At 43.5% G+C, this 23,769-nt stretch overlaps 1 protein-coding gene across 3 annotated transcripts in view; it reads right to left on the reverse strand.

The window, feature by feature from the left end:
* VRK1 (VRK serine/threonine kinase 1) overlaps positions 1-9,452 on the reverse strand; it is a 39,265-nt gene extending 29,813 nt beyond the window's left edge. Inside the window, exons 1-2 of one of the 3 annotated variants that reach the window (XM_033140202.1) lie at positions 9,323-9,452; positions 1,441-1,599 (exon numbers count right to left, since the gene is read on the reverse strand). In XM_033140202.1, coding sequence (XP_032996093.1) covers positions 1,441-1,591 — 151 coding nt within the window. In that variant the 5' untranslated portion in view covers positions 1,592-1,599; positions 9,323-9,452. Of the gene's footprint in view, positions 1-1,440; positions 1,600-9,297 lie in introns of all 3 variants that reach the window. The other 2 variants (XM_033140191.1, XM_033140213.1) reach the window with 2 other exon arrangements.
* Between the last annotated feature and the right edge of the window lie 14,317 nt (positions 9,453-23,769).

Raw genomic sequence — 23,769 nt, forward strand, 5'->3', positions numbered from 1 at the left:
TTTCACACAACGGCAAGGCAGGATTAGAGGAAACTGAAATGCTGGTGAAGTTCTCCTCTTGGCAGAAGGAGATGGTAGCACACAAGACTGATGTTTTGTTCAGGCTCATTGCAGCTCCTGGACACAGCACCAAACCATGGTTTAGTGTGGCATGCGGACATGGCCTGTGTGCATTGTACAATGATACTGGTGAAATCCTTCTCCCATTAACACTGAAGGGGGAAAGAATAGGCGACTTCGATAACTCATTCCAGCTCATACACATTGCGCTAAACCATAGTGATAAACATGTGCTTGTTACACTTAACATTTTAATTTTCCGTGCACATGTTAAATTGTACCATGAAGTGCCTCTCCGGGAATTACTTGTCACTTCCAACAGGCACTTAGCTTCTGCAAGTGATGAAGATAGTGACATTAGCCTGTCTAACTCTTGCAAGCCAGAAAGGGACCGTGCCCTCTGCATTCCAATTATTGCTAGTCCAAACAGAGCAAGATCAGTACAGACAGCACAGTAACGGTACCAATGAAGAGCCACAATTGCATCAATTGCTGAAACTAGAAACTACACTGTCTTTGAGGTACTTCCTGTTGCAGGTCTTGTATCAATACTCTGATCAACGTAGAGCGAGTTACCATCAAATGTGCTCTTATAACACAGAAAGGCTACTTTTTTATATTAAGACTGCTCGTTTATTTTTCAGCTCATAAAGGAATCCTGTGGCTGACATACTTAGCAGAAGTTTAGAAAACGCAAAAAAATATATGCAGGGATTATAAAGTAAGAGCCTCTGGCTTCAACCTGGCAGGAAACAAGTCCTGTGACATAAACCCTTCCCTCTTCTTTACACTATGGCCATCAATTTCAGCTTTCTGTTCCTAAGCCAGATTACATATTTATACACACACACACAAGTAAAGAAGAAAACTCATTAGGCAGTGATGGGTAGGTTTTACATCATAAAAAAAATCTGAGACACAAACTCCAGGTATTACTCTGGAAATCTCCAGCTGAAATGCATTATTCATTTTTACAAGCCATGCCCAGCCAACAGCCAACTGTGTCCAAACTTCCACATAACAAAGGACATAAGAACTGCCTTGCTTAATCAGACTAGGGTCTGTCAAGTCCAGCATCCTCTTTCCAAACAGCAGCCAGCCAGGTGTGTCTGGGAAGCTCCCAAGCAGGGCATGGAAGGTGATGAATAAAATCCGGATCAGCAGCAGAAACTTAGTAAGCTAAGCAAATGAATAATCTAAACAATGCAGAATGTTAAGTGTGTCTTTGGGCTCATCAGGTGATAATTTTGAAGGAAAGAAGGGAAATCAAGCTGCCATTCTCTAGCCAAATTGTACCCATGATAAATTGATTTCACTGTTCCCATGTTTTCGGATTATATGTTCCCCACACCACCACCCCTGGCCTAAAGAAAGTCTTACCAAGATAGAGGCAGCCAAAACCACCTTTGCCTATAACTGGACCAAGCTTCCAATCTTTCTTTGTTAGGTCAGTAAAAACTTCTCCTGGAGGAAATTCTTCTGCAAGTTTCCGTTTTGCAGGGCCTCTTTTCCCAGCTGCTTTTTTAGGCATATTCTAAACTAAAACAAACAAAAGACAAAAGACAAAAATCAACACACCTTTTAAGAGGTAGGTTATTCCACACAGTCACTTGCTTTTAGTTATTTAATATACCAGTTCTCTTTCTTCGACATACGCTGCCTCCAACAAAACCCAAGTACTAAAATAAGAACCAAACAAATTCTCACTCCAGAATGAAGATACTTGAAGTGCTGTTTTCTCCCCCTTTTGGGACAAAATTGCCTTCTCCTAATTGAATCTTAAAACCATATTTCCACATGAACAACAATAAGAATTCTTTAGTTTGTAAATGGCATATGTATCAGCGACCAAGCTCTCAAACACTCATTATGACCATACAGGTTATTTTAAAACACTTTTACCCTGCTCTTGAGCTGAAAAGACTTCCAGATCCATTTTTAAAAGCGCACGCACGCACGCACGCACACACACACACACATACACACACACAAAATAATCCCTGCCCCCAGGCTTACAATATAAAAGCCTCAACACGAAAGGAAAAGGGGACGAGAAAGTGGAAAAAAGCAAACTCAGGTATTGTTATCATTTTAAATTACAGTTCTTATAATGAAGAGCTGGGATGGAAATTGCTCAGGTACCCTGATGGAATGGGAGATGAGGGAGAGCCAAAGGCAGCTGATCTCTCAGCACAGCCAGTTGAAGATCCATACTTCCTTTCTTCCTCTGCTTCAACTTGATGGCTACTGCTAGGTGACAGCTGAGGGACAGCCAAAGGCAGCTGGTCTTAAAAAGGGGGTTGGACAAATTCATGGAGGATAAGGTTATCAATGGCTACTAGTCATGCTGGCTATGTTCTGTGTCTACTGCTAGAGGCAGTATGCCTCTGAATGCCAGTTTCTGGGAATGGCAAATGAGGAGAGGGTTGTTGCACTCAAATCTGGTTTACAGGTTTCCTGGAGGCATCTATCTCTTGCACTGCTGTAAGAACAGGATGCTGGACTAGATGGGCTTTTGGCCTGAATTTAATCAGCAGTTCTCAATCCTTCCTAAAGACAGAGTACATCTGAACAACCAGTTTCCACACTTCTATGTGAGCAAAGCTCTTTATGCTTCCCTGTTATAGACATTAATTGTCTTGTGCTCTAAAATGTGTTTTAATTATCTAGCCTAACCATAACTATGCCCTCACTATCCTGTACTGTAGATGGAAATGGCAACAGAGCAATGGGAGATGTTGAACCGGGGGGGGGGGGGAGCGCTGTGTTTCTGCACCTCATTCTCATGAGTGCAGGTAGAAATAACCTACAAGTCACAGCGGCAGCCTGGCAAGCCTCGATGGCAAGCCTACTTTAGATGTGGCAACATTTTATATTACCTTGTTTCACAAACATGGGCAGGGGGAGCAAGGTAACCTGGCTGGAAGGGTGGTATACAATTACTTGTAATAAATAAATATTCTTGTGCAACTTATTCTCAATTGGAAGGAAAGTGCTACACAGTTATAAATGCTTACTTGCAATGCACATGAAGGGAGACTCCTTAACTATGAAAACTAAAAGCAGGACTCTTTCTAGGAATCCTACTGTTATGATAACTGCACAGGCTCCATTTCCTGGCCGAGAATGCCCACATCCATCTGCTTATGATGGCACTGTGCCTATTTGCAAGGTGGCCAAACTATTACTAGGGCATTGATGCCAAGCAATGAGTCTGAATGGGCAGAACACAAATTTCACAGTATTCATTCACTTCCAGACAACCTGCTCTTTGTGGAGATATCAAATCTTGCACAACCCTTCTTATAACCACCCCTACAGCTCAAATTTAACTCACTGCAAACATCCTTTAACCTGCCCCAAGACTCAGGAAATGGTACTTCTGTCCATTGGGATTTAAGATACAGCAGAGGCAATTTTGTGCAGGCATCCATGCACATGTTTCCATCCAATTTTCCTACAGAAAAGTCAAGTTAGATATCTAAATAAATATGTATATGCATGAATGACTTGGGGATGTTAGCATGTGAAGTTTCACGGATGGCATACTGACAACAGTGAGCAGCAGACTGTCAGATAACACAAATAGCAGTAACTAGTCTTATTTTTCAAATGGCTTAACTACCATGTGAATTAGAAGTATAGGAAGCAGCCTTAAGTTGGGTCAGACTATTTGTCCAGCAAGCCAAGCAAAGACTATTCCCATTGGAAGCAGCTCTCCAGGGCCTCAGGTCTTTACCATCAGCTGCTTTCTAAGTAAAAATACCCAGGGATTGAACCAGGCACCTTCTGCATGCAATGGATGTGCTCTGTCACTGAACTACAACACCTCAGAAATGTGCTGGATGAAAAGGTATAGCTGATATAGTCAGCTATTGGCTATTATATTTGACAAGACTTAACAAACAGGGTTCTCCTCTTTTTGCCCCTTGAAAATAAACTGTTCTGTTCATTAACGATCACCCCTTGCTTTTAGAAATGTGCAAATATATATATAGTGGGCTGTAAGATGCAAAAGTTTAGGAAAATGAGCTTTAGCAGTTCTATTTGGGCATTCTGTCATGCCTAGTTTTTATCCCCACTTTTGTACAATGTCTAAGCATCTTCTGATGAAAGGTGATTAACAAATGAATAAAATGGAGAAGGGAGGCAGTGGAACTGTGTTGGTGGTCCTGACAACCTACAATACCAAAACTAGAATAGGCTCATTTTGAAAGCATAAGAACCACAACTCTAATTATTTTATTTGTTTATAAAAAATATCCTTGTCTTTCCATAAAATGCTCCCGGCAGTTTACAATGACAAAATCAAAACAAAGCTAATGTTAAATAGAAACATAAAAGAAAAAGCAGTAACCGCAGTCAAAAATAAATTAAATAGGCCACTTTAAATCATTACAGTTTCTTCTGAGAAACTACTTTTTGGCCACAGAACAAAAGTTCAGCATTATGAAAAGGGCCCATCATTTGTTCCCACCCACCATACTCCATACGGTGGAAGATCGCCAGGAGAGCCTCAGTTATCAAAGTTCAAGGACACTTAAGGTAAGATCTCATAGTGAGAAAAAATCAAAGAGAAGGGAGTCCAAGATGGATGGGAGTTTCTTAAAGCACCCCCTTGGTAGGTGTAGGTCACAAGGCTTCTGACTTGCTTTCCAGCCGACCTGACACTTGCATGGAGTTTGGATTCTGAAAGCAGCCTTGCTTCTTAATCTTATTTAAGTGAAGGGGTCAGGGAAGAGAGGCAAGTTAAGCAGTCCTCGTGATTTTGTGAGAAGAGTATGAAGATGCGTGAGCTACAGAGGAAATAGGTCATGACTTTGTGGCCCAGGGTCTGTAACTTTGAGAACCAAAACAGATTTTCCTCTAGTGAAAAAAAACATATTCTGAACACAGAAAAAGTATGCAAACTAATTTATGATATATTCTACCCTGAAAATGGAGGAAAGGAATGGCATAGAAACTGGACTTTAAGAAGGCTGGTTTCAAAAAGCTTAAGGAACTACTGGGTGAAATCCCATGGTCAGAAATACTCAAAGAGAAAGGAGTCCAAGATGGATGGGAGTTTTTTAAAGGTGAAATACTAAGGTAGACAATTCCCACAAGAAAGAAAAGTGGGAGGCACCTAAATAAACCAGTGTGACTGCATAAGGAGCTTACAGATGAACTGAGATGTAAGGAGGGAAGGTATAAGAAATAGAAGAAAGGAGAAATCACAAAGTAGCCAAGAGTTACAAGGAGGTCAGGTGGGCGAAAGCTCAGAATGAACTCAGGCTTGCAGAAGAGGTTTAAAATAATAATAAATATTTCTTCAGCTATGTTTGAAGCAAGAAGAACAAGCAAATAGTATGGGCAAGTATTATAGTTGAAATAATGTTCAGCTGGCGCACTTGGAACACCTCTCACTAGGCAACAGTCTTTTTTGCTCCATTATATTCCTCAACAGTGTGTTACAAAGATCTAACTTAGACATAACTAGGGCATGAATGACTGTTCAGTGTCATTGCATCTGCCATTAATTTTTCTCCCCCCTCCCTCCCTGCACACTTCGTTTCTTAGCAGCCATTTCCTATTATATGTTTCCATCCCTGCTGAACAGAACTAAAATGAACATGCCTCTAATTTATTTTGAACACAAAGTTTCTGCTGAGTGGGAACACAGAATGATTCAACAGCTGATGTCCTTCCTCATTTGGTAGTGCTCTAATCCACCACAAACTGCTGTTTATTTCAGCAAGGTTGCTTCCTTTTAGTGATCAGGCAGTGCCACTAAGTTTGTAAGTACTGCATAGATGAAATTTTCTAAGAAAATCCAAGGAACAGGAGACATACCACACCCACGCCTCAAAAATAAAAGAAATTAGATTCTCTTCTTATTTAAATGAGGGGGCACTGTTTATCAAATAGAAGAAAGGGGGAAATGAGTATGGATACTTTAGTAATTTACAAATGGCTGGAACCAAAAAAGCATGAGTACTTTGCCCAGGCAAAAAGGCCTCCTGCCTCTTTCCTGCTTAAGACATGTGTACCCAGAAGCTCTTATAAAGTGCCAGTGACAGCAGGCAATGGATGTGACATGAAGGCTGGGAACATCAACCATGCTATGTTGGAATCCCTTGCAGACTACCACAGAGCCTGGAGACAGGCAGGCAGGTCGTGCATCCAGCAGTGACCAGAGGAGGAATAACCACTGGAAGGAGCGCAGAGAAGAAACGCCATAGCACATCTGCAGCAGCACAACCGGATGCCTTCATCTGCCCCAGCTGCAGCAAAACACGTCTCTCCTGCATCAGTCTCTACAGCCACAGCCAGCACTGCAACCTTCCAACAGTTTGACTTCACCCCCAAAGCTGCACTCCTCCAATGACAGATGGATGCCAACCAGATAAAACAGATAAATTTCCAAAGCAATTAACGTCTTATTATTTATTAAATTTATATACTGCCATTCATCATAAGATCTCAGGGTGGTACACAGAATAAAATTCTTATCAGGCCTTTAATACACTTTTTTTGGGGGGGTGAGTTACCAGAAGTTGACATGTAATGTCAGGTTCTGTGGGTTTATATGCCACAAACCCCATAATAATATATGAGAAATCCTTATTTAGAACTCATTAACAAAACTCCCATTAAACTATTTCACCTCCTCTTTATTAAAAACAGGTAAAATGGAAGTACAAAACAAAGTCCACACACATTTTTACCTGAGACAAATTGCTTCTGAGATTCTCTTATGCATTTTATGTGAATTAATAAAAGCAAAATATTAATAATGCAGAAATACAAAAGAAATGCATGCAGAAGGTCCCAGGTTCAAGTCCTGACATTTCCAGTTTCAAAGAATATCAGGCAGCAGAAAAAGAGTTCTGCCAGTCAGAGTAGACAGTCCTCTGGGCTAGAGATGAATCAGTGGTGTGACAGCACTAATCATTCAGAGCACTAGAACTACCAAGTGAAACCTAAACAGGATATTGACTTCTAAAAATATCTTCCACCTGGTTACAGTAAGACATTTTATTATATGAATGCATATAAATAATACATAATTTAATTCCGCTTTTCCACAGCTACGGCATACTGGGTTGACCTTTTCACATTCAAGTATCTACAACTCCTAAAATCTCCTTCCTTGTCAGTCACTCGTCAGCGCAGATCCCCTAAGTATATACGGTATTCTCAAACTGTTTATATTTAACTTAATTTATTCAGTTACATGGCTACATTGTTGCTATTCTAGCCTCACAGCAAGTCTGCAAGGTAGGTTAGGAGGAAGACCGCAATTTATTAGAAGAGCCCCCTGTACTTCATGGATAGAAATGTGAACTTGGATTTCCAAGACCCAATAATATAGGATAGTTTACAATTTTTTTTATATGGCTTGCAAGATAAGAGGCACAATATAATTCAATTATGGCATAATAAACTGTTGTGGACTACAGTTCACTTCATCAGCTCAACACTAGCCCACAAAATATTGCCCTGTAATAAACATGAACCTTTAAGATGACAAATGTTGCTTGTGTGACAAAAGACGAACATAGATCCCACTCTGGAAGAGATTGAGCTACAATCCTAAACAGTCTCACTAAAGAGTAAGTCCTTTTGAACACTACAGAACTTCCTTGTGAGAGCATTGTACTGTCCATCATGATGGCTAAATGGAACATCTAAGTTCAGGGGCAGTGTACCTTCCAAATAGCTGATATCAATGTCAAACAATGGAACAAATTACAAGATGACATCTCACTGCCCACTATGAAAAGCAGAGTGCCAAAGTGTGTGCATCTTTTTGGACAGATTCAGCATGGCTCTCTTGCAGTTCTATTGATACATGACAGCTCTAAAAACTCTGCCACTACAATGCCTTTGTTTTGCATTAAAACTTGTTGACCTGGAGTATCCTGAGCTGTGTGTGTGTGTGTGAAAACAAACCAGGAATACAACCCACCACATTTACACCAAAGGGAATTCCCTTTGGAATGGGCTTCAATACAAAGTGAGATAATGAAAAGGCCTCCAGCAGGCGAAGGTTGTGTGTGAGATAAAGTGTGCAAGAGCACACAACCCCCTTCCCCTATCTCCAAAGCCAGCATGGTGCAGTGGCTGGTGCAGTTTTGGCTGATTGACACCTGCAGCCTTCGAGATGTGTCAGATTGCCGCTCCCATCAGCTCAACGCCGTGGTCAGCGGTGATGGGAACTGTAGTCCATAAACACCTGGAGGGCCAGAGGCTCCCCATCCCCAGGTGAACATCCACACTTGCAATGCAGCCCTAACCACATTTATTTTGCAAAGTTGCCTTGGGTTTCCCTGGGCAAGACAAAATGACAAGAAATTTAATAGATAATAATAAATCTTACTGAATTCCACGGGGCTTATACCCAGGCCAAGGGGGGTTAGGGTTGCACCCAGCCACACACTGAGCGGCCTTGAGCCCTGTTTAAGGAAGTTTTTAATGTTTGATGTTTTATTGTATTTTTTATATTTTGTTGGAAGCCGCCCTAGAGTGGCTGGGGGATAAATAATAAATTATTATTATTATTATTATTACCACCACTACTACTACTCCCTGCCTCTCTCCTGAACAGGCCTCCCTCCCAATGGTTCCCATAAGGATGAAATGGGCCGCAGAGAGACATAGCCACCTAAGCTACCTCCAGCACCTCCAAGAATAATGAGCTCAGCTATAATAATGATTTTAAGGAGTCTCAACAATGGGGAGGAGGGCAAGGAGTGGAATGAGATGCAGACGCACTTTCTTCTCCCTGTTTGTATCTGATAAAAGTGACTCTATATCACTCTATAATAATAATAATAATAATAATAATAATAATAATATATAATAACGTGCCATAAAACTCCCTACTTTCTTCTGCCAACACCCCTCGGGAAATCCTCCCTCACAGAAAAATCCCCTCCCGAGTGGCTCCGCCTACCCCGCAACCTGCCAGCCCACTTGTAGAACCGGGAGGGGGGCACCCCAGGGTCATCTAGTCCAACCCCGCCTCACTTCGCCTCAGCAGCGTTGCCCTCCCAGCCCTACCCTGGAGGCTGCTGTTATTTCTTATCATCATCGTCATCGTTATTTACACTGTGCAGCTGGGAATGCCGGGGGGGGGGGGTGGCGAAGAGAGGAGCGAGCAGCCTGGGCCCGCGGCGGCCTAAGCTCGCCTCGCCCCCCTCACAGGCGCGCCCGCCTGCCTTCCCTCAGGCTGCAGCAACGGCTTTTCCTTACTTTTGTTTTTACTTCTGTAATATACCTCCCTGCTTCCCTCCTCTGCTCGCTCGCTCGCTTCTTTCCTCCCGCTCTGAAATTCCCGCCGCGAATCTCTCGCTCTCTCCGCTTCCCTGTCAAAAGTCCAGCGCTCGGCTTCCTCTCTTTCCCGCCCCCGCGAGACGCGGCACCTCATTGGTTAATTAATCCAAGTGCCCTCCCTCCCGAAAGCGACGAGGCTTCTTTTTTGTTACGTTTGCCCCTCCTCGGCCGCCGTCGCAAGGCAAACGGCCTCGTTTCTCTCGCTCTCTCTTTTCCCGACGCCACCCGCGTGCTGCGATGCATTCTGGGAAGTGTAGTTTTATTTCCCGCGTAGGAACGGCGCGCCGCCGTTTCTCGCTTCTTCCCACCTCGCCCGCTCCTCCTCTCGCGCATGCGCTTTGAAGATGGGGGTGGACGGTGCTAAGTTTGAACGTACAGTAGTTTAAACTACAGTACATGCACTGGTAGATGTTATATACGTTGAATTGTGGTTGTTGTTGTTTTAATGATTCCCCTGCGCCTCGTTTATGTCTTAGTGGGTATTTGTTTTTCTTTCTGTAAGCCGCCTTGAGTCCCGTCAGAAGAAAAGGTGGGTTAATAATAATAATACTCAATACGCCAGTACCCTTGTTCTGGGTGACTTATGCAGATCATGTGATGGGTGTGGAAAGGGCTAGGCAATCCCCTTGTTTAGGATTAGCTGCCGTTTGCATTTTTTCAAAATAAAAAAAATGCAATAGTAGGTTGATGAGAGCTTCGTGCAAAATAAGTAGGATGCATATTCATGGAATGAGCTTGTTCATATTTTCTAGGTAGGCAGAACTGTGCACACAAACTTAGCCATCTCACCCCTTGCCTTTCCCGGTAAGACCCTGTAAAAATTGCAGTCGTTAACAGTTGTCAACAGGTTTTCCACACCTATCAGCTGATCACCCATTCCCACCACCCTTCTGAGTAATACCCCTCCCCACTCCCTCACTATATTTAAGGGTCTGGTGACTTCCGTTTCAGTGTATCTGAAGAAGTGTGCATGCACACAAAAGCTCATACCAAGAACAAACTTAGTTGGTCTCTAAGGTGCTACTGGAAGGAATTTTTTTTGTTTGTTTGTTTTATTTCAGTCCGTGCATCAGTGGTCAGCGAACAGCAAATCTGTTAGAAAAGAACAAGAAATTGGAGCGCAGCCGTAAGGAAAATACTACTGCAGCATTTGGGACTTTGGTTTAGGGAAAAGGTGAATAACAGGGTAGAAGTTTTTGAAAATTATGCATGACATGGAGACAGCAGATAAGAGGAGAAATGCTGTCCCTCTCTCATAACACTTGAACTCGTGGATATCCGATGAAGCTGAACGCTGAAGATTCAGGATGGAGAAAAGAAAAGACTGCTTCACACAGCACACAGTTAAACTATGAATCTCACTCCTCCAAGAGGCAGTGATGGCCAACAACTTAGATGGTTTTAAAAGATTTGATACAGTTTGGCCAAACTGCGGGAGGCAGTGAAAGATAGGCGTGCCTGGCGTGCTCTGGTCCATGGGGTCACGAAGAGTCGGACACGACTGAACAACAACAAACTTTTCCAGAGGTCAAGCTCGCTTTGTCAGATGCATGAAATGAAATATTATGACATGCAAAAACTACAACCAGTGATCATTGGGGCATATATATGTGTGTGTGTGTGCACGCGTGCGTGCGTGCATATATATATATATATATATATATATATATATATATATGAGAGGCACACCTTAACCTTTTACAGTAGCAGACTGCTGATCATTTACTGAGCATTGCTGACACCATTGTATAAGTAAAGGTAAAGGGACCCCTGACCATTAGGTCCAGTCGTGTCCGACTCTGGGGTTGTGGCACTCATCTCGCGTTACTGGCCAAGGGAGCCGGCGTACAGCTTCCGGGTCATGTGGCCAGCATGACAAAGCCGCTTCTGGCGAACCAGAGCAGCACACGGAAACACCGTTTACCTTCCCGCCGGAGCAGTACCTATTTATCTACTTACTCTTTTTACATGCTTTCGAACTGCTAGGTGGGCAGGAGCTGGGACCGAGCAACGGGAGCTCACCCCATTGCGGGGATTCGAACCGCCGACCTTCTGATCAGCAAGCCCTAGGCTCTGGTTTAACCCACAGCGCCACCCGCACTATAATTAACAGCTTACATTTTGGGAATGATTCCTGTTCTTATGTAGCTGCGTTGTTTCATACTTCCTGGATGTCCCGTGATCATATTATAAAGTAGTTGTGTTCTATGTTGCAGTTCAAGGACTGCTAGGAGTTGTTTTCCAATGTATTATCGATAAAAAAATTCAGTGTGGTGCAAGAAATTTTTTATTCTGAAATTGCATATCTTCTACCGTTTCTCTGATGAAGACAGGGATGTCCTACCATACCCTCCAACATTTCTCCACTGAAAATGGGGACATCCTGGGGGAAAGTGGGACATTTGGGGATCAAATCAGAAACCGGGACGGCTTCTGTAAATCCGGGACTGTCCTTGGAAAACAGGAACACTTGGAGGGTCTGAAAGTGTGGCCCAGGGAAAAGAGCTTGAGAACCACTGTGTCTCCTACATCAGTGGGCAACCCTTCTATTTATCATTGCAGACTGCTGGTAAGGTGCTCTGGGGTTACTGGGAGCAGTTAGAGTGGCAACTGCCTGCCAATCACTGGAGGAGTTCCAGGAAATAAGAGCCCATGTGTCAGAAGCAGAGGGCCCTCAGCAGGTGCCCAGGGGTGCCGGCTGCTGTTGTGAGCCCTCTCCAAAAGGGCTTCAAATATATATTCCCACGTGCTGGTTTCAGTATAACCTTTTCGCACATGTGCATCCCTGGAAGTGTGGAATCATCGGTGGGAGAGAGGGTTGAAAATATTCATTGCGGTTGCAAAAAGTTACACGGGAAGCAGGCCAACAATATTTTCCCCGGTGATATCAGGAGGCGGATGAATGATTCACTTCAGTAAGTTCAACTTGGGAGTCTCTTAAAGAGTGCCAAGCCTGGGAAATTATTTTGTTGTTGAATGACATCAGTCCAAATTAAAGGATTCGTGCGACTTTCCAAGTGGTTATGCTTATTTATATTGCCCCAATTTTTTGTTGTTGATGGGAGTGCTTTTTACCCTCTTCCCTGGCCCATCATTAGGCCTTCCTTCTAATCACCTTCTGGAATATAGCATACGATGCCACCCATCATATACCGAATACAGGCCCCCACAAACGGTACAGTCTTGCTATGGCTGTACAAAGGACTTCTGTTTATCATCAAACATTTCATGAATCCCATTACGTGTGAAAGAATTATTATCTATCCCGCTGCAGCAAAAACACTTTTCCCTATAATGGAATTTTTACTCTGGAAATTTATTTTAGTATTAAAAGGTTCCACTTTATACTGTCTACAGTTCAATCAGTGATCTAAAAGGCACTTACATGCTTTGAACGAGATACATAAAAAGCTTTTATTGCAAAAGCTTTGCAGTATCTACCAATTTTGCCATTGATCTGTTTCCATGTAAGGCAATCCTGGAAGGTGCCCAGGCTGTATAAAACCACATGGTGGGTTTTGATCTCCAGCCGGTGATTAAAGCACATTATGGAGGTTTGAAAATTTTCTTGTGGCTATTAGCATACCTCGAAACATCACTGTATTAAATGCTAGCGGTGTTCTTAATACATGCTATTTAAAAACAAGAACCCCAGAATCTATAAACTCCTTATTTATTACTCTGTATTGCCGGGAGGACATAAAGCTCTTGAATGAAGTGAGTTTGGCCTTTAGTGATAGAAGCTTTGCTGATCAAAGAGTGATTTCCTGAGGTAATTAGGAACAGGCACAATGCAGTGAGGTGGAAGGTAGATGTATTTTTAAATCCTCATTTGCTACTAATACTTCTAATAGACACAACCTCAGCCACTGAGGGACTGAAAGGCTAGAGTGAATTCCTATTAGGGATGAGGAAGAAACTTGATAACGTCTGCACTTAAAGGTGAACGTACCTAATTTGCAATTTCCAAAAATAGGCAAACCCAACGACAGCTGTCCTTCAAAATATGAAATGCTCCTAATTTTGCCACACAGTTCTCCAGCCAAATTTGAATATATTGGGTTAAAGTATGCATAAGAATGTGTATGTTACTGAAAATAAAACACACACACACAAAAATGCATTATATTGTGGGGTTGTGTGCATATGTTAAATGTGTGCATTAGGCAAATTTGCATTAAAAATGTATATGGGGGGTGAGTTTTCATGAGGATATATATATATATATGCTAAGTGATGTGGAAAAGTGGATGATCAAGTTGAAGATCGGAAAAATAAGAAACAGAGAGAAAGCAAAACTGGCAGATTTGCCCATCCTTAGTTCCTACCAACAAGTTGGGTTATGTCTGTTGAGTTTATGACCCAGCAGCCATGTAACGTGCTGCATCTGAGCCTTGCTCCATATCCTAATTTTGTTGCATCTGGAACTTTGGAAAGAGGAGAGGAACACAGGGCAGTCCGTCAGGGCTGGAAGATAAGAAGCAGCATTGTATTGGGTCAGTTCAGTGATAAATAAAATAAAAAAACACCAAAAAGGGGAGCAGTTGGCATTTAAATTGCCCACCAATGGCTGCCACAGGCCAGTATTTCTATTTAAATTAGAATGATTTTTTTTTCTAATTTTGCACCTGTTCATCATATGCCAATTTTAACCCAATCCGTATCTTCTTTTGCTTTCTTCTTTGGTGATATATAAGTGGTCACCCCATGCCACCAGACCATGCTGGTGGAAGGATGCAACCCTGGGCATTGTGTATGGAGGTCCTGGGCTGCCCAGACAACAAGACCCCTCTCTCAGCCTCACCGGTGTGGTCCAAAAGAAAGGAAAGCAATACATTTGAGCAGTACATTGGTATCTGAAGAAGTGTGCATGCACACGAAAGCTCATACCAAGAACAAACTTAGTTGGTCTCTAAGGTGCTACTGGAAGGAATTTTTTATTTTATTTTGTTTTGACATCTGACAACAGTTTGCTTGTGGGAGTTGCTGGAAGGAGAAGTACAAGTCGCGACCCAACCGTCTTAGGGACACCACTCTGGATTTACGTAGGGTTACGCCTTAGCCTTTACTTTTTCTGAAGGTGTCCTGCAAGGCAGCGGAGGTTTAGGATAAGAGTTTTCCTTCTCCTAGATGGGCTACCTCCCCAAGTTTTTATTTATATACAAACATTTTAAAACAAACAAACAGACAATAAGCAACCCCAGTGCTTTTTTTAAAGGGGGTACTCAAGGGTACGCAGTACTGGCACCTCTTTTTTCATTGTTAAAAAGTGTGGCACTTACTGTAACAACTTCATGGTGAGTAGCGGCACCTATTTTTCTAGGGGGAAAGCACTGAGCGACCCTATTAAAAACAGCACTGAAAACACTTAAAGCCATTTAAAAGTACATACGTACGACACCCACCCTCAAAAGACCCTGTCAGAACAAAATACTCCTTGCGTATCAGAAAAAGGAAAGCAGAGAGGGGTTTAGCCTAACCTCTAGTGGAAGGGAGTTCCACAGTCTGTGAGCAGATGCCAAGAAGGCCCACGCTATCCTGAAAAGTACACTGCGTCAGGAGCAATAGCAACAAGTAGAGGACGCAAGGAACTTCGGGCTAGTATATTTGCATGGTAGTTCCCGTTGCATATAAATAAGGAATTTAGATTATGTATTCATTGATTCCCTGATTACCAATCTCCTTTCCTGGCTGCTTCTTTTTTTATATATTAAAAGAAAAAGGTAAACAAAAGACACCCAGCCTCCGAAAAAACTCATCATCAGATGTCCTGTTGGTTCTCCTGCACAGGCAATGCAAGCTCAAAAAGTTAACGCACTGAGAGTTAACAAAAATGCTGCTAATCACCACTGACATTCTCTCGTTCTTTATAGACAAGCACGCTAAGAGTTTAATCACATGCATTATTGTAATCAACCTGCCAATCACGTATTGAAGTGTTTCAATTTTTTTGACAGAATTATAATACTATTTCCTGCTCCCCATCCTACTCCCACCCCAGCCTAAAGCATGGAGATGGCAAGACTGATACGGTACCACAAAAATAAAGGGAGGAGGGAATCGATGCTTCTCTGTAGAATTAAAAAAAAAAAAGACTGCTAATTCTTTTGCCCCCACAAATTGGTTGCACTGCAGAGATGGTCAAGAACTTGGTTTATTACAATAGGAAGGTGTCTTATTTGCAATCAGACCATTGGTCTATCTAGTCTACATTGAGCAGACTGGCATTGACTCTCCAGGGTTTCTCCAAGCCCTACCTTGAGATGCTGGAAATTGAACTTCTGCATGCAAAACTCTGCCATTGAGCTACAGCCCTGTCCAAACCCAAAGTGGCTTATATATTAGGTGTCTAAATGTTTTAAACATTTTGAATAATAATTATTGCGTTGCTCGAACCCTGATGTGTTTGCTGCCCTAGGCTCCTCTGAGAGGAAGGGTGTGATACAAACGTATTCAAGCAATAAATCTTCAATTCAAATGCAGCTTCCCATCCAAGTAGGCTGAGGTCCACTTAGCTTCAGCAATGTGCTGACCTTTAAAGCCCTAAACAGCCTCAGCCCTGTATACTTGAAGGAGTGCCTCCAACCCCAGCGTTCAGCCTCAGACTCTGAGATCCAGCTCTGAAGGCCTTCTGGCGGTCCCCTCGCTGCAAGAAGTGAAGTTACAGGGAACAAGGCAGAGGGCCTTCTCGGTAGTGGCACCTGCCCTGTGGAACGCCCTTCCATCAGATGTCAAGGAAATAAACAACTATCTGACTTTTAGAAGACATCTGAAGGCAGCCCTGTATCAGGATGCTTTTAGTGTTTGATGTTCTGCTGTGGTTTTATAATAGTTGGAAGCTATCAAGAGTGCCTGGGGAAACCCAGTCAGGGGGGGCATATGAATAAATTATTATTATTAGTGTCCGTGTCCAAAGGACGCTGTCATCTTCTCTCTGAAGAGGACAAAATGGTACATGCATAAGATGCAGACAGCGTGCTCACATGGTAGGCTAACACTAGTACCTCTCCTTGACTGCTTAGCCATTGTTGGTGTCAACACCTACCGGGTATATCTACCTCTGCACACATATTGGTTTGATCTCAGCAGAGCTCTTTTGCTTTAAATGTAACTGTGGAAACATGGACAAAGGCCGCTCGCATATCAAGGATTGTAGCCAAGATATCAAACACAGCTTTCTTCAAAGGGGTTTAATTTCCAAGGATGTTCTGTAGTAACCAAGAAGTCATGGGACGTGTGTACTCAGGTTGTTGGGGTGGGGTGGAGGAGCAGCCTCCCTGGGTTTCTGACTACATCTAATTATTACTCAGGAATGTCTTCGTCTTTGGCTATTACAAGGCATAAAAGGTATCAAACAATGGCTCTTAAAATACAGTGGTACCTCTGGTTAAGAACTTAATTCATTCCGGAGGTCCCTTCTGAACCTGAAACTGTTCTTAACCTGAAGCACCACTTTAGCTAATGGGGCCTCCCACTGCCACTGCGCCACCAGAGCACGATTTCTGTTCTTATCCTGAAGCAAAGTTCTTAACCTGAAGCGTTATTCCTGGGTTAGCAGAGTTCTTAACCTGAAGCATATGTAACCTGAAGCGTATGTAACCTTTTGTTTGGGTGTTTCTTTTTAGCATGGTGTAGGACAATCCTGTTTTCATGATACCTCAGGAGGAAATCCTTCTGTGTTCCAAGGACCTTAGAATTGTACAGTTGTAAGGGATCCGGAGGATCTAGTCCAACCCCCTGCAATGCAGAAATGTGCAGCTGCCCCATACGGGGATCGAACCTGCAACCTTGGCACGATCAGCAACACACTCTAACCAACTGAGTCATCCATTACTCCATGGCAAGTGTGCACAGGATCTTGCAAAGGCCTTGGCTGTGACTCTTGCTCCTACCAAGGTTATTTGAAGTCCTTTTAAAAACTCATATTAATTGCAAAATTGCAAATACATCTATAGTACTATTTGTATTTGTTGTATTTAACAAGGTTTATATACTACTTAATGATAATAAAAACCCTGAGCAGTTTACACAAACTAATATAAAATATTCATTTAAAGGTATGGATAAAATCAAACTTTATTTTTAAAAAGTAGTTATAATACAAACAATCAAGTTATGGATGAAACCAACAGTTTTTAAAGTGAATATAAGTAAGATTACATGTCTGGAGAAGTTTGCCCCAAACAAAGAAGTTTTTAGCAGGCATGGAAAAGAGGACAGTAATGTCACCTGCTTGCTATTTATATGCAGTTCCAAGGAACAGGCGCTGCCACCACACTAAAGGATCGATTTCTTGCAAGAGCAGAACAAACATGCTTTGGCATTTGCAAAAAGTGGCAGTTCCGCAAATTGAAGCGGTCAAATGGGCACATATGTGATAAGGCGATCCGTCAAGCAAACTGGTCCCGAGCTGTGGAGGGCTTTATATGCTAGTAGCAACACCATGAAATTGGTCTGGTAAAAAAAGCAGCCGCAAGCAGAGGTCTTCGAACAGGGGTGTAATATGCTGACAGGGTCTCACTCCTGTCAGCAATTGTGCTGCGGCATTCTGTGCTAACTACGGTTCCCAGATCAAGTTCAAAAGACGTCCGGCATATACACACATACCTACCTACCTACCTACCTACCTACCTAAATACTGATAAAACCTTGTGTCTACTAATGCTCAGTTATATAATCCAGTGTTCCTCAGCCTTGGGTCCCCAGATGTTTTTGGCCTACAACTTCCATCATCCATAGCTAGCAGGACCAGTGGTCATGGATGATGGGAGTTGTAGGCCAAAAACATCTGGGGACCCAAGGTGGAGGAACACTGAAATAATCCATGTGCGTGAGAACACAAGTGCTAGATCATTTCACTGTTTTTAATGTTTGTTGGGGGGGCAGTTAATGTGGTTGAGAACCTTTAACTAAGAGGTGGGGGGGGGGGGGTTCCAAACTATTTTAATAAATAAATAAATATGCCCTTCCCTGTCAAACCTGAAATGCCCTCCGGAATAATAATTTATTGGTTCAGGGTGACAAGGACTTCCAGAATCCACGATCATGTAAAACAAATCCGAATCCACGATCATGTAAAACAAATCTGAAAGGACTTCCAGAATCCACGATCATGTAAAACAAATCCCTCTGGAATAATAATTTATTGGTTCAGGATGATGACTGCTAATAGCTTCTGAAAGGACTTCCAGAATCCACGATCATGTAAAACAAATCTGTACCACAGAATTCACATCCAGAACACGAACAAATGCAGAGGGTTTTTTTGGGGGGGGGTGTATGTGTGTGTTAATGGTGGAATTTATGGTATAGCATATTTTTATGGATTTACTCATGGCTGTACTTCATAATAGATGAAAAACATAGAGAAGCAAGATACTGTTGACAGCTATCCATCTGTCAGTGATGAGAAAGCTTTTCCTGTTCGTGAAAAATAACTTTGCTATGACAACTTTATAGAGGACAGAACTTTCCCCACGCTGTAACAGGGCAATGGGTCACATCAGAACTAAGCCAATAATAGGAAGGAGTTACAGTAATATTGCTATCTGATGACCACCTCGGTGGCCTGCAGGATATAATTCCGTCATCCCACTCCAGATTTCTCTGTAGACAGATGTCCCCTCTCACATAAACAACTGTCACAATTGGCATCAGTATGCTTGTTGGCAGCCCCAACACCAGTCCCCACGAAGCAGCCCGGGTACTGAACGGATTGGAGAAGATGGAATTACATCCCACGCCTCGTATTCACAAGGGCCGGCATTTGCTCTGCCAATAGCTGGGGCAATACCCATAGAGGATCTGCAGAGTCGTAGACCCTTCCGAGACTGTCAAAATTTCTCCCCCACTTTCATTACTGTGTTTTAATGATCTTACATGGTTTAAAAGGCAATTAATATATCCAAGACAAAGGTGATATTTGATTGTTTGAAAATATTTCCAGATGTTTTAAATGGCTTTTCTTCTTCTTCTTCTTGGTATCATTTTGTTGTGGGCTTGCTTTGGGAAGAAGGGAAGCATAGAAATTTAATAGTTAAAATTAATGCCCACAGGTTTGCAGTTAAACCTTGGGGTGGCCAGCAGTCTTACACATCGCAGAGAGGCAACCGGAGTTTGGCATTGGCTAACACTCAAATGGGGGCAGCTGCCCGTCATCACAGTGACCCTCAGAGTGTGGGTTTGTCACATTCAAACTTTGCATGCTCAGATGTGCAGATTTCTTAGATATGCACCAAATCGTCTTAATCCCAGCGGCTCATAATGCTTGCTTCAGACATGAGGCAAGCACAGTGGCCTGATCATCCACCCAATACATTTTGCCGCTTATGGAGGACCAACATTTCCCACCTGGCTGCAACTCCCGCTTCCTCAGCATCTTCCACTAACACCCACCACCAGTGGACTCACAGTCCCTGATACTCACTGCTCCACCTCCCCTTATTCTTCCCAGTCTGGATGGTGCAGCCACCTCATATGCAAACGAGTGAGATTGCTTTGGAGAACCCCTTGCACCCCCAATTTCTCTCTTGGATAGGGGCCATGCAGGCGGTCTACAGCAATGGTGCCTGAAAGGAGCCAGCAGCAGCGGGGGCAGGAGGAGATTAGCTGCTGTGGGCAGCCAACGGAAGCAGCACCAGAGTGGATGCAATTTGCAACTCCTTGACCCACCTGAGCCAACCCAGAGGCTCTTCTTGGTTTGGCTAGCCCTGATAAACGTCAGCTGGAGTAGAAGCAAAGCCAGGGGTAGGCAACCTAAGGCCCGTGAGCTGGATGCGGTCCAATCGCCTTCTCAATCCGGCCCGCGGACGGTCCGGGAATCGCCGTGTTTTTACATGAGTAGAATGTGTCCTTTTATTTAAAATGCATCTCTGGGTTATTTGTGGGGCCTGCCTGGTGTTTTTACATGAGTAGAATGTGTGATTTTATTTAAAATGCATCTCTGGGTTATTTGTGGGGCATAGAATCATAGAATCGTAGAGTTGGAAGAGACCACAAGGGCCATCCAGTCCAACCCCCTGCCAAGCAGGAAACACCACCAAAGCATTCCTGACAGATGGGAGTCAAGCCTCTGCTTAAAGACCTCCAAAGAAGGAGACTCCACCACACTCCTTGGTAGCAAATTCCACTGCCGAACAGCTCTCGCTATTCCTATTCACTATGTTTAAATGAGCATAGGAATATGTTCATTTTTTTCTTCAAAATATAGTCAGGCCCACCACATGCTCTGAGGGATGTTGGACCAGCCCATAGCTGAAAAAGGTTGCTGACCCCTGAGCAAAGCCCTTCCTCTCATCTACCCCCTTCTTTCCTTTGCTGCTTCCCACTGCCAGTGGCGGGGAGAAAAATAAGGAAGACTCCCTTCCTTTCCCCTTGGCATTTGCAAGCCTGGCAACATGGATGATCTGACAAGCGCTGAAGGGATTGATGGAGGGGTGGGACCCCCATCTCGCTCCCATTGACATCAATCAGGGTCTGATGAAGTCCAACCTGCTCACTGTTGAATCTGGAATAAACTGAGCTATCAATTGATTTGGGGGAGGCACCGGCAGGTGGAGGGGTGGGGCTATGGGGGTGGGTGGGTCCACAACGCTGAACCGATTCCCTGGGTGCATTTAGAGAGTGGAGGGCTGCTGGTGTAAACACTCTTCACACAGGCTGCGCTTGTAATAGGCTGTTTGGGGTAAGGAGATTTCCTTTGGTGGCAGAAACGCTGGGTGGTTTTGCAGCACATTAGCTGGCATGTACCGCTGGAGTGAATGTTCCCCTTAATGGACCGGGGAACACACCTACTGCCATCTTTTTGTAACCATTTCTACTGCATCCTTGACATGGGATAAATAAACAGAACTGGCAATATTGCTAAAACCGTCCACTAAACATTTTTTTTCCTCATCTCCCTCCCCACCCCATGCAATATCAACACATGCTGAAATTTAAATATCGCTTCCATCTGCGCTCTTCTCTCTGTTAATAATCAAATTGCAGCCATCAAGTCTTCATTTGGAAAAAAGGGGGAGGGGGGGAACCCTCAACTTGCTCTGGAAAGTAACCGCAGCCATTTGAAACCTTTTTGTGTGTGTGTGTGTGATTTTGGAATGGCGTTTCAATTCTTAAAAGCGCTGAATTTGTATCGCCGCCGTATCGTCAACATATCATAATGTACATTGGCCTGTTTTTATCAAATAGCAAAAATAATAATGTGCTTTTTAAAAGAGGGGGAAATGCTTCTTCCAAGATATAAAGCAGGCAAGATGAAGTAATATGTGAATACGGCACTTGATTTAATGGAGGCTCCCAAATACACTACATCACTTGAACCAATGATGAAATGGGCAAGACTGCATTGACTGTGAGGGTTATGAGTATTTCTTAATATGCCCCATGTTTCCCTCCCCCATCCCTTATCCTGGAGTTCTTACAAGAAGAAACCCTCACTTTTCTCTATGTCCCCATTCGGCTTGTTAGGTATGGATGAATATGCCAATTTGATTCCTTCAGTTGGTAATTTTATTGATGTTAAGTTCAGTTGTCCCCATTTCCTCAACATCTTGCAAATGGTTTAATTTATACATATTCCCATGTCCATTTCACCAAATATACGTACAGTGGTACCTCTGGTTATGAACTTAGTTTGTTCTGGAGGTCCGTTCTTAACCTGAAACCGTTCTTAACCTGAGGTACCACTTTAACTAATGGGGTCTCCCGCTGCCGCGCGATTTCTGTTCTCATCCTGGGGCAAAGTTCTTAACCCGAGGTACTTCTTCCGGGTTAGCAGAGTCTGTAACCCAAAGTGTTTGTAACCCGAGGTGTTTGTAACCTGAGGTACCACTGTATTTTTGCACATAATTTTGTCTAATGCCTGCATTTTTGCAAGCAAATTTCCCTGACATAATACTTTTTCCTACATTATTTTCACTAACAAGTAGGGTTGTGCAAGGCCTCCCAAGCACATGTTTAATCAGGGGTTAAGCCCTAATTAAGCATGTGGCTGCAGCAAGGAGAGGGGGAAGAGGCAAGGCATTGCTCATTAGAATTATCAGGTGGCAGGAGAAGGTAACGACTTCTGCCTGAGGCCGGGAAAGCTGCCATTCAGAGTAGGCAACCTTGGACTAGATGGGGAAATAGCCAGACCTGCTCTAAAGCACCTTCCTACGTTCCTCTGTTTTTCTGCGGATCTGTGCTTGTGATAACTTATTCCTTGAAAACGTTGGATAAGATCTTTCAAAAGCAAACTTCAACTTTGAATTTAGGTATGTTGAAGAGATGCAGTAGCAATTAAAGAGGGGATGGCAGGAGGCAAATAGCAACAGAGGAGCAGAGCTCCATGTGTGCACCCTAGCTGGGGGCAGTATTTGCATGCACGACCCCCTCCCTAGGATGGCACACACAATGCAATGTTTTTGAAAGGGCCCCACTGATCAGCTGTTCTGGAGTAGGGCGAGTGGAGGGCTACATCTGCTCACCCTCATTCTCTCTTTGCTAACAAACGGTTGACCAGTACATTCCCACCTTCCTTCCTTCCTTCCTTCCTTGCATAGCTGTGGCTTTCCTGTGCACACTTTCTGGGATGATAGTCTTCTCAATATATCTCCTGTTACAACTTCAAATCACACACCTACCAAGTGCCCCAGAAAAAAACCCACCTAGGACCTCCTGTTCTTTTGTGCAAGATTGCAACAGCCATTTTGGGTCCCACTCACTCATGCCACACTCTCACGACACACACACACACGGTGTTTTTTTGGGGGGGCGAGAACAAGATGTGGGTTGTGTGATTCACCTGGAAGCGTATCCCGGAAGACCCGCATCCCAGTTTTGGGTCTCCCCAAGTTGGATGGTATGTAATCAGGGCCAACCCCTACCATTAGACAGAGTGAGGTAGGTGCCTCAGATGCTGGAGGGTGGAGACTGATGCTAAGGAGCTGGAAGGCTGAACTGCAGCTTACCTGACATCCTCTGAACTGCCATCACAAGGGATGGTTTCACCAATGATGAAGATTCAACCCCAGCCAGCTTCAAATATGTGGGGAGTCAATGAGATGGGATGCCATCTTGCTGTTTGCCTTAGGCAGCGTTGTACTTAAGAGCGGTATACTCGTAATCTGGTGAACCGGGTTCGCGTCTCCGCTCCTCCACATGCAGCTGCTGGGTGACCTTGGGCTAGTCACACTTCTCTGAAGTCTCTCAGCCCCACTCACCCCACAGAGTGTTTGTTGTGGGGGAGGAAGGGAAAGGAGAATGTTAGCCGCTTTGAGGCTCCTTCGGGTAGTGATAAAGCGGGATATCAAATCCAAACTCCTCCTCCTCCTCCTCCTCCACCTCCTCCTCCTCTTCTTCTTCTTGAACTGTGTTTACTCCAAAAGTCTTGAGAGCAGAGTTTCTGAAACT

Source organism: Lacerta agilis, chromosome 1 (genome assembly GCF_009819535.1).
Source record: "Lacerta agilis isolate rLacAgi1 chromosome 1, rLacAgi1.pri, whole genome shotgun sequence".
Lineage (NCBI taxonomy): Eukaryota > Metazoa > Chordata > Lepidosauria > Squamata > Lacertidae > Lacerta > Lacerta agilis.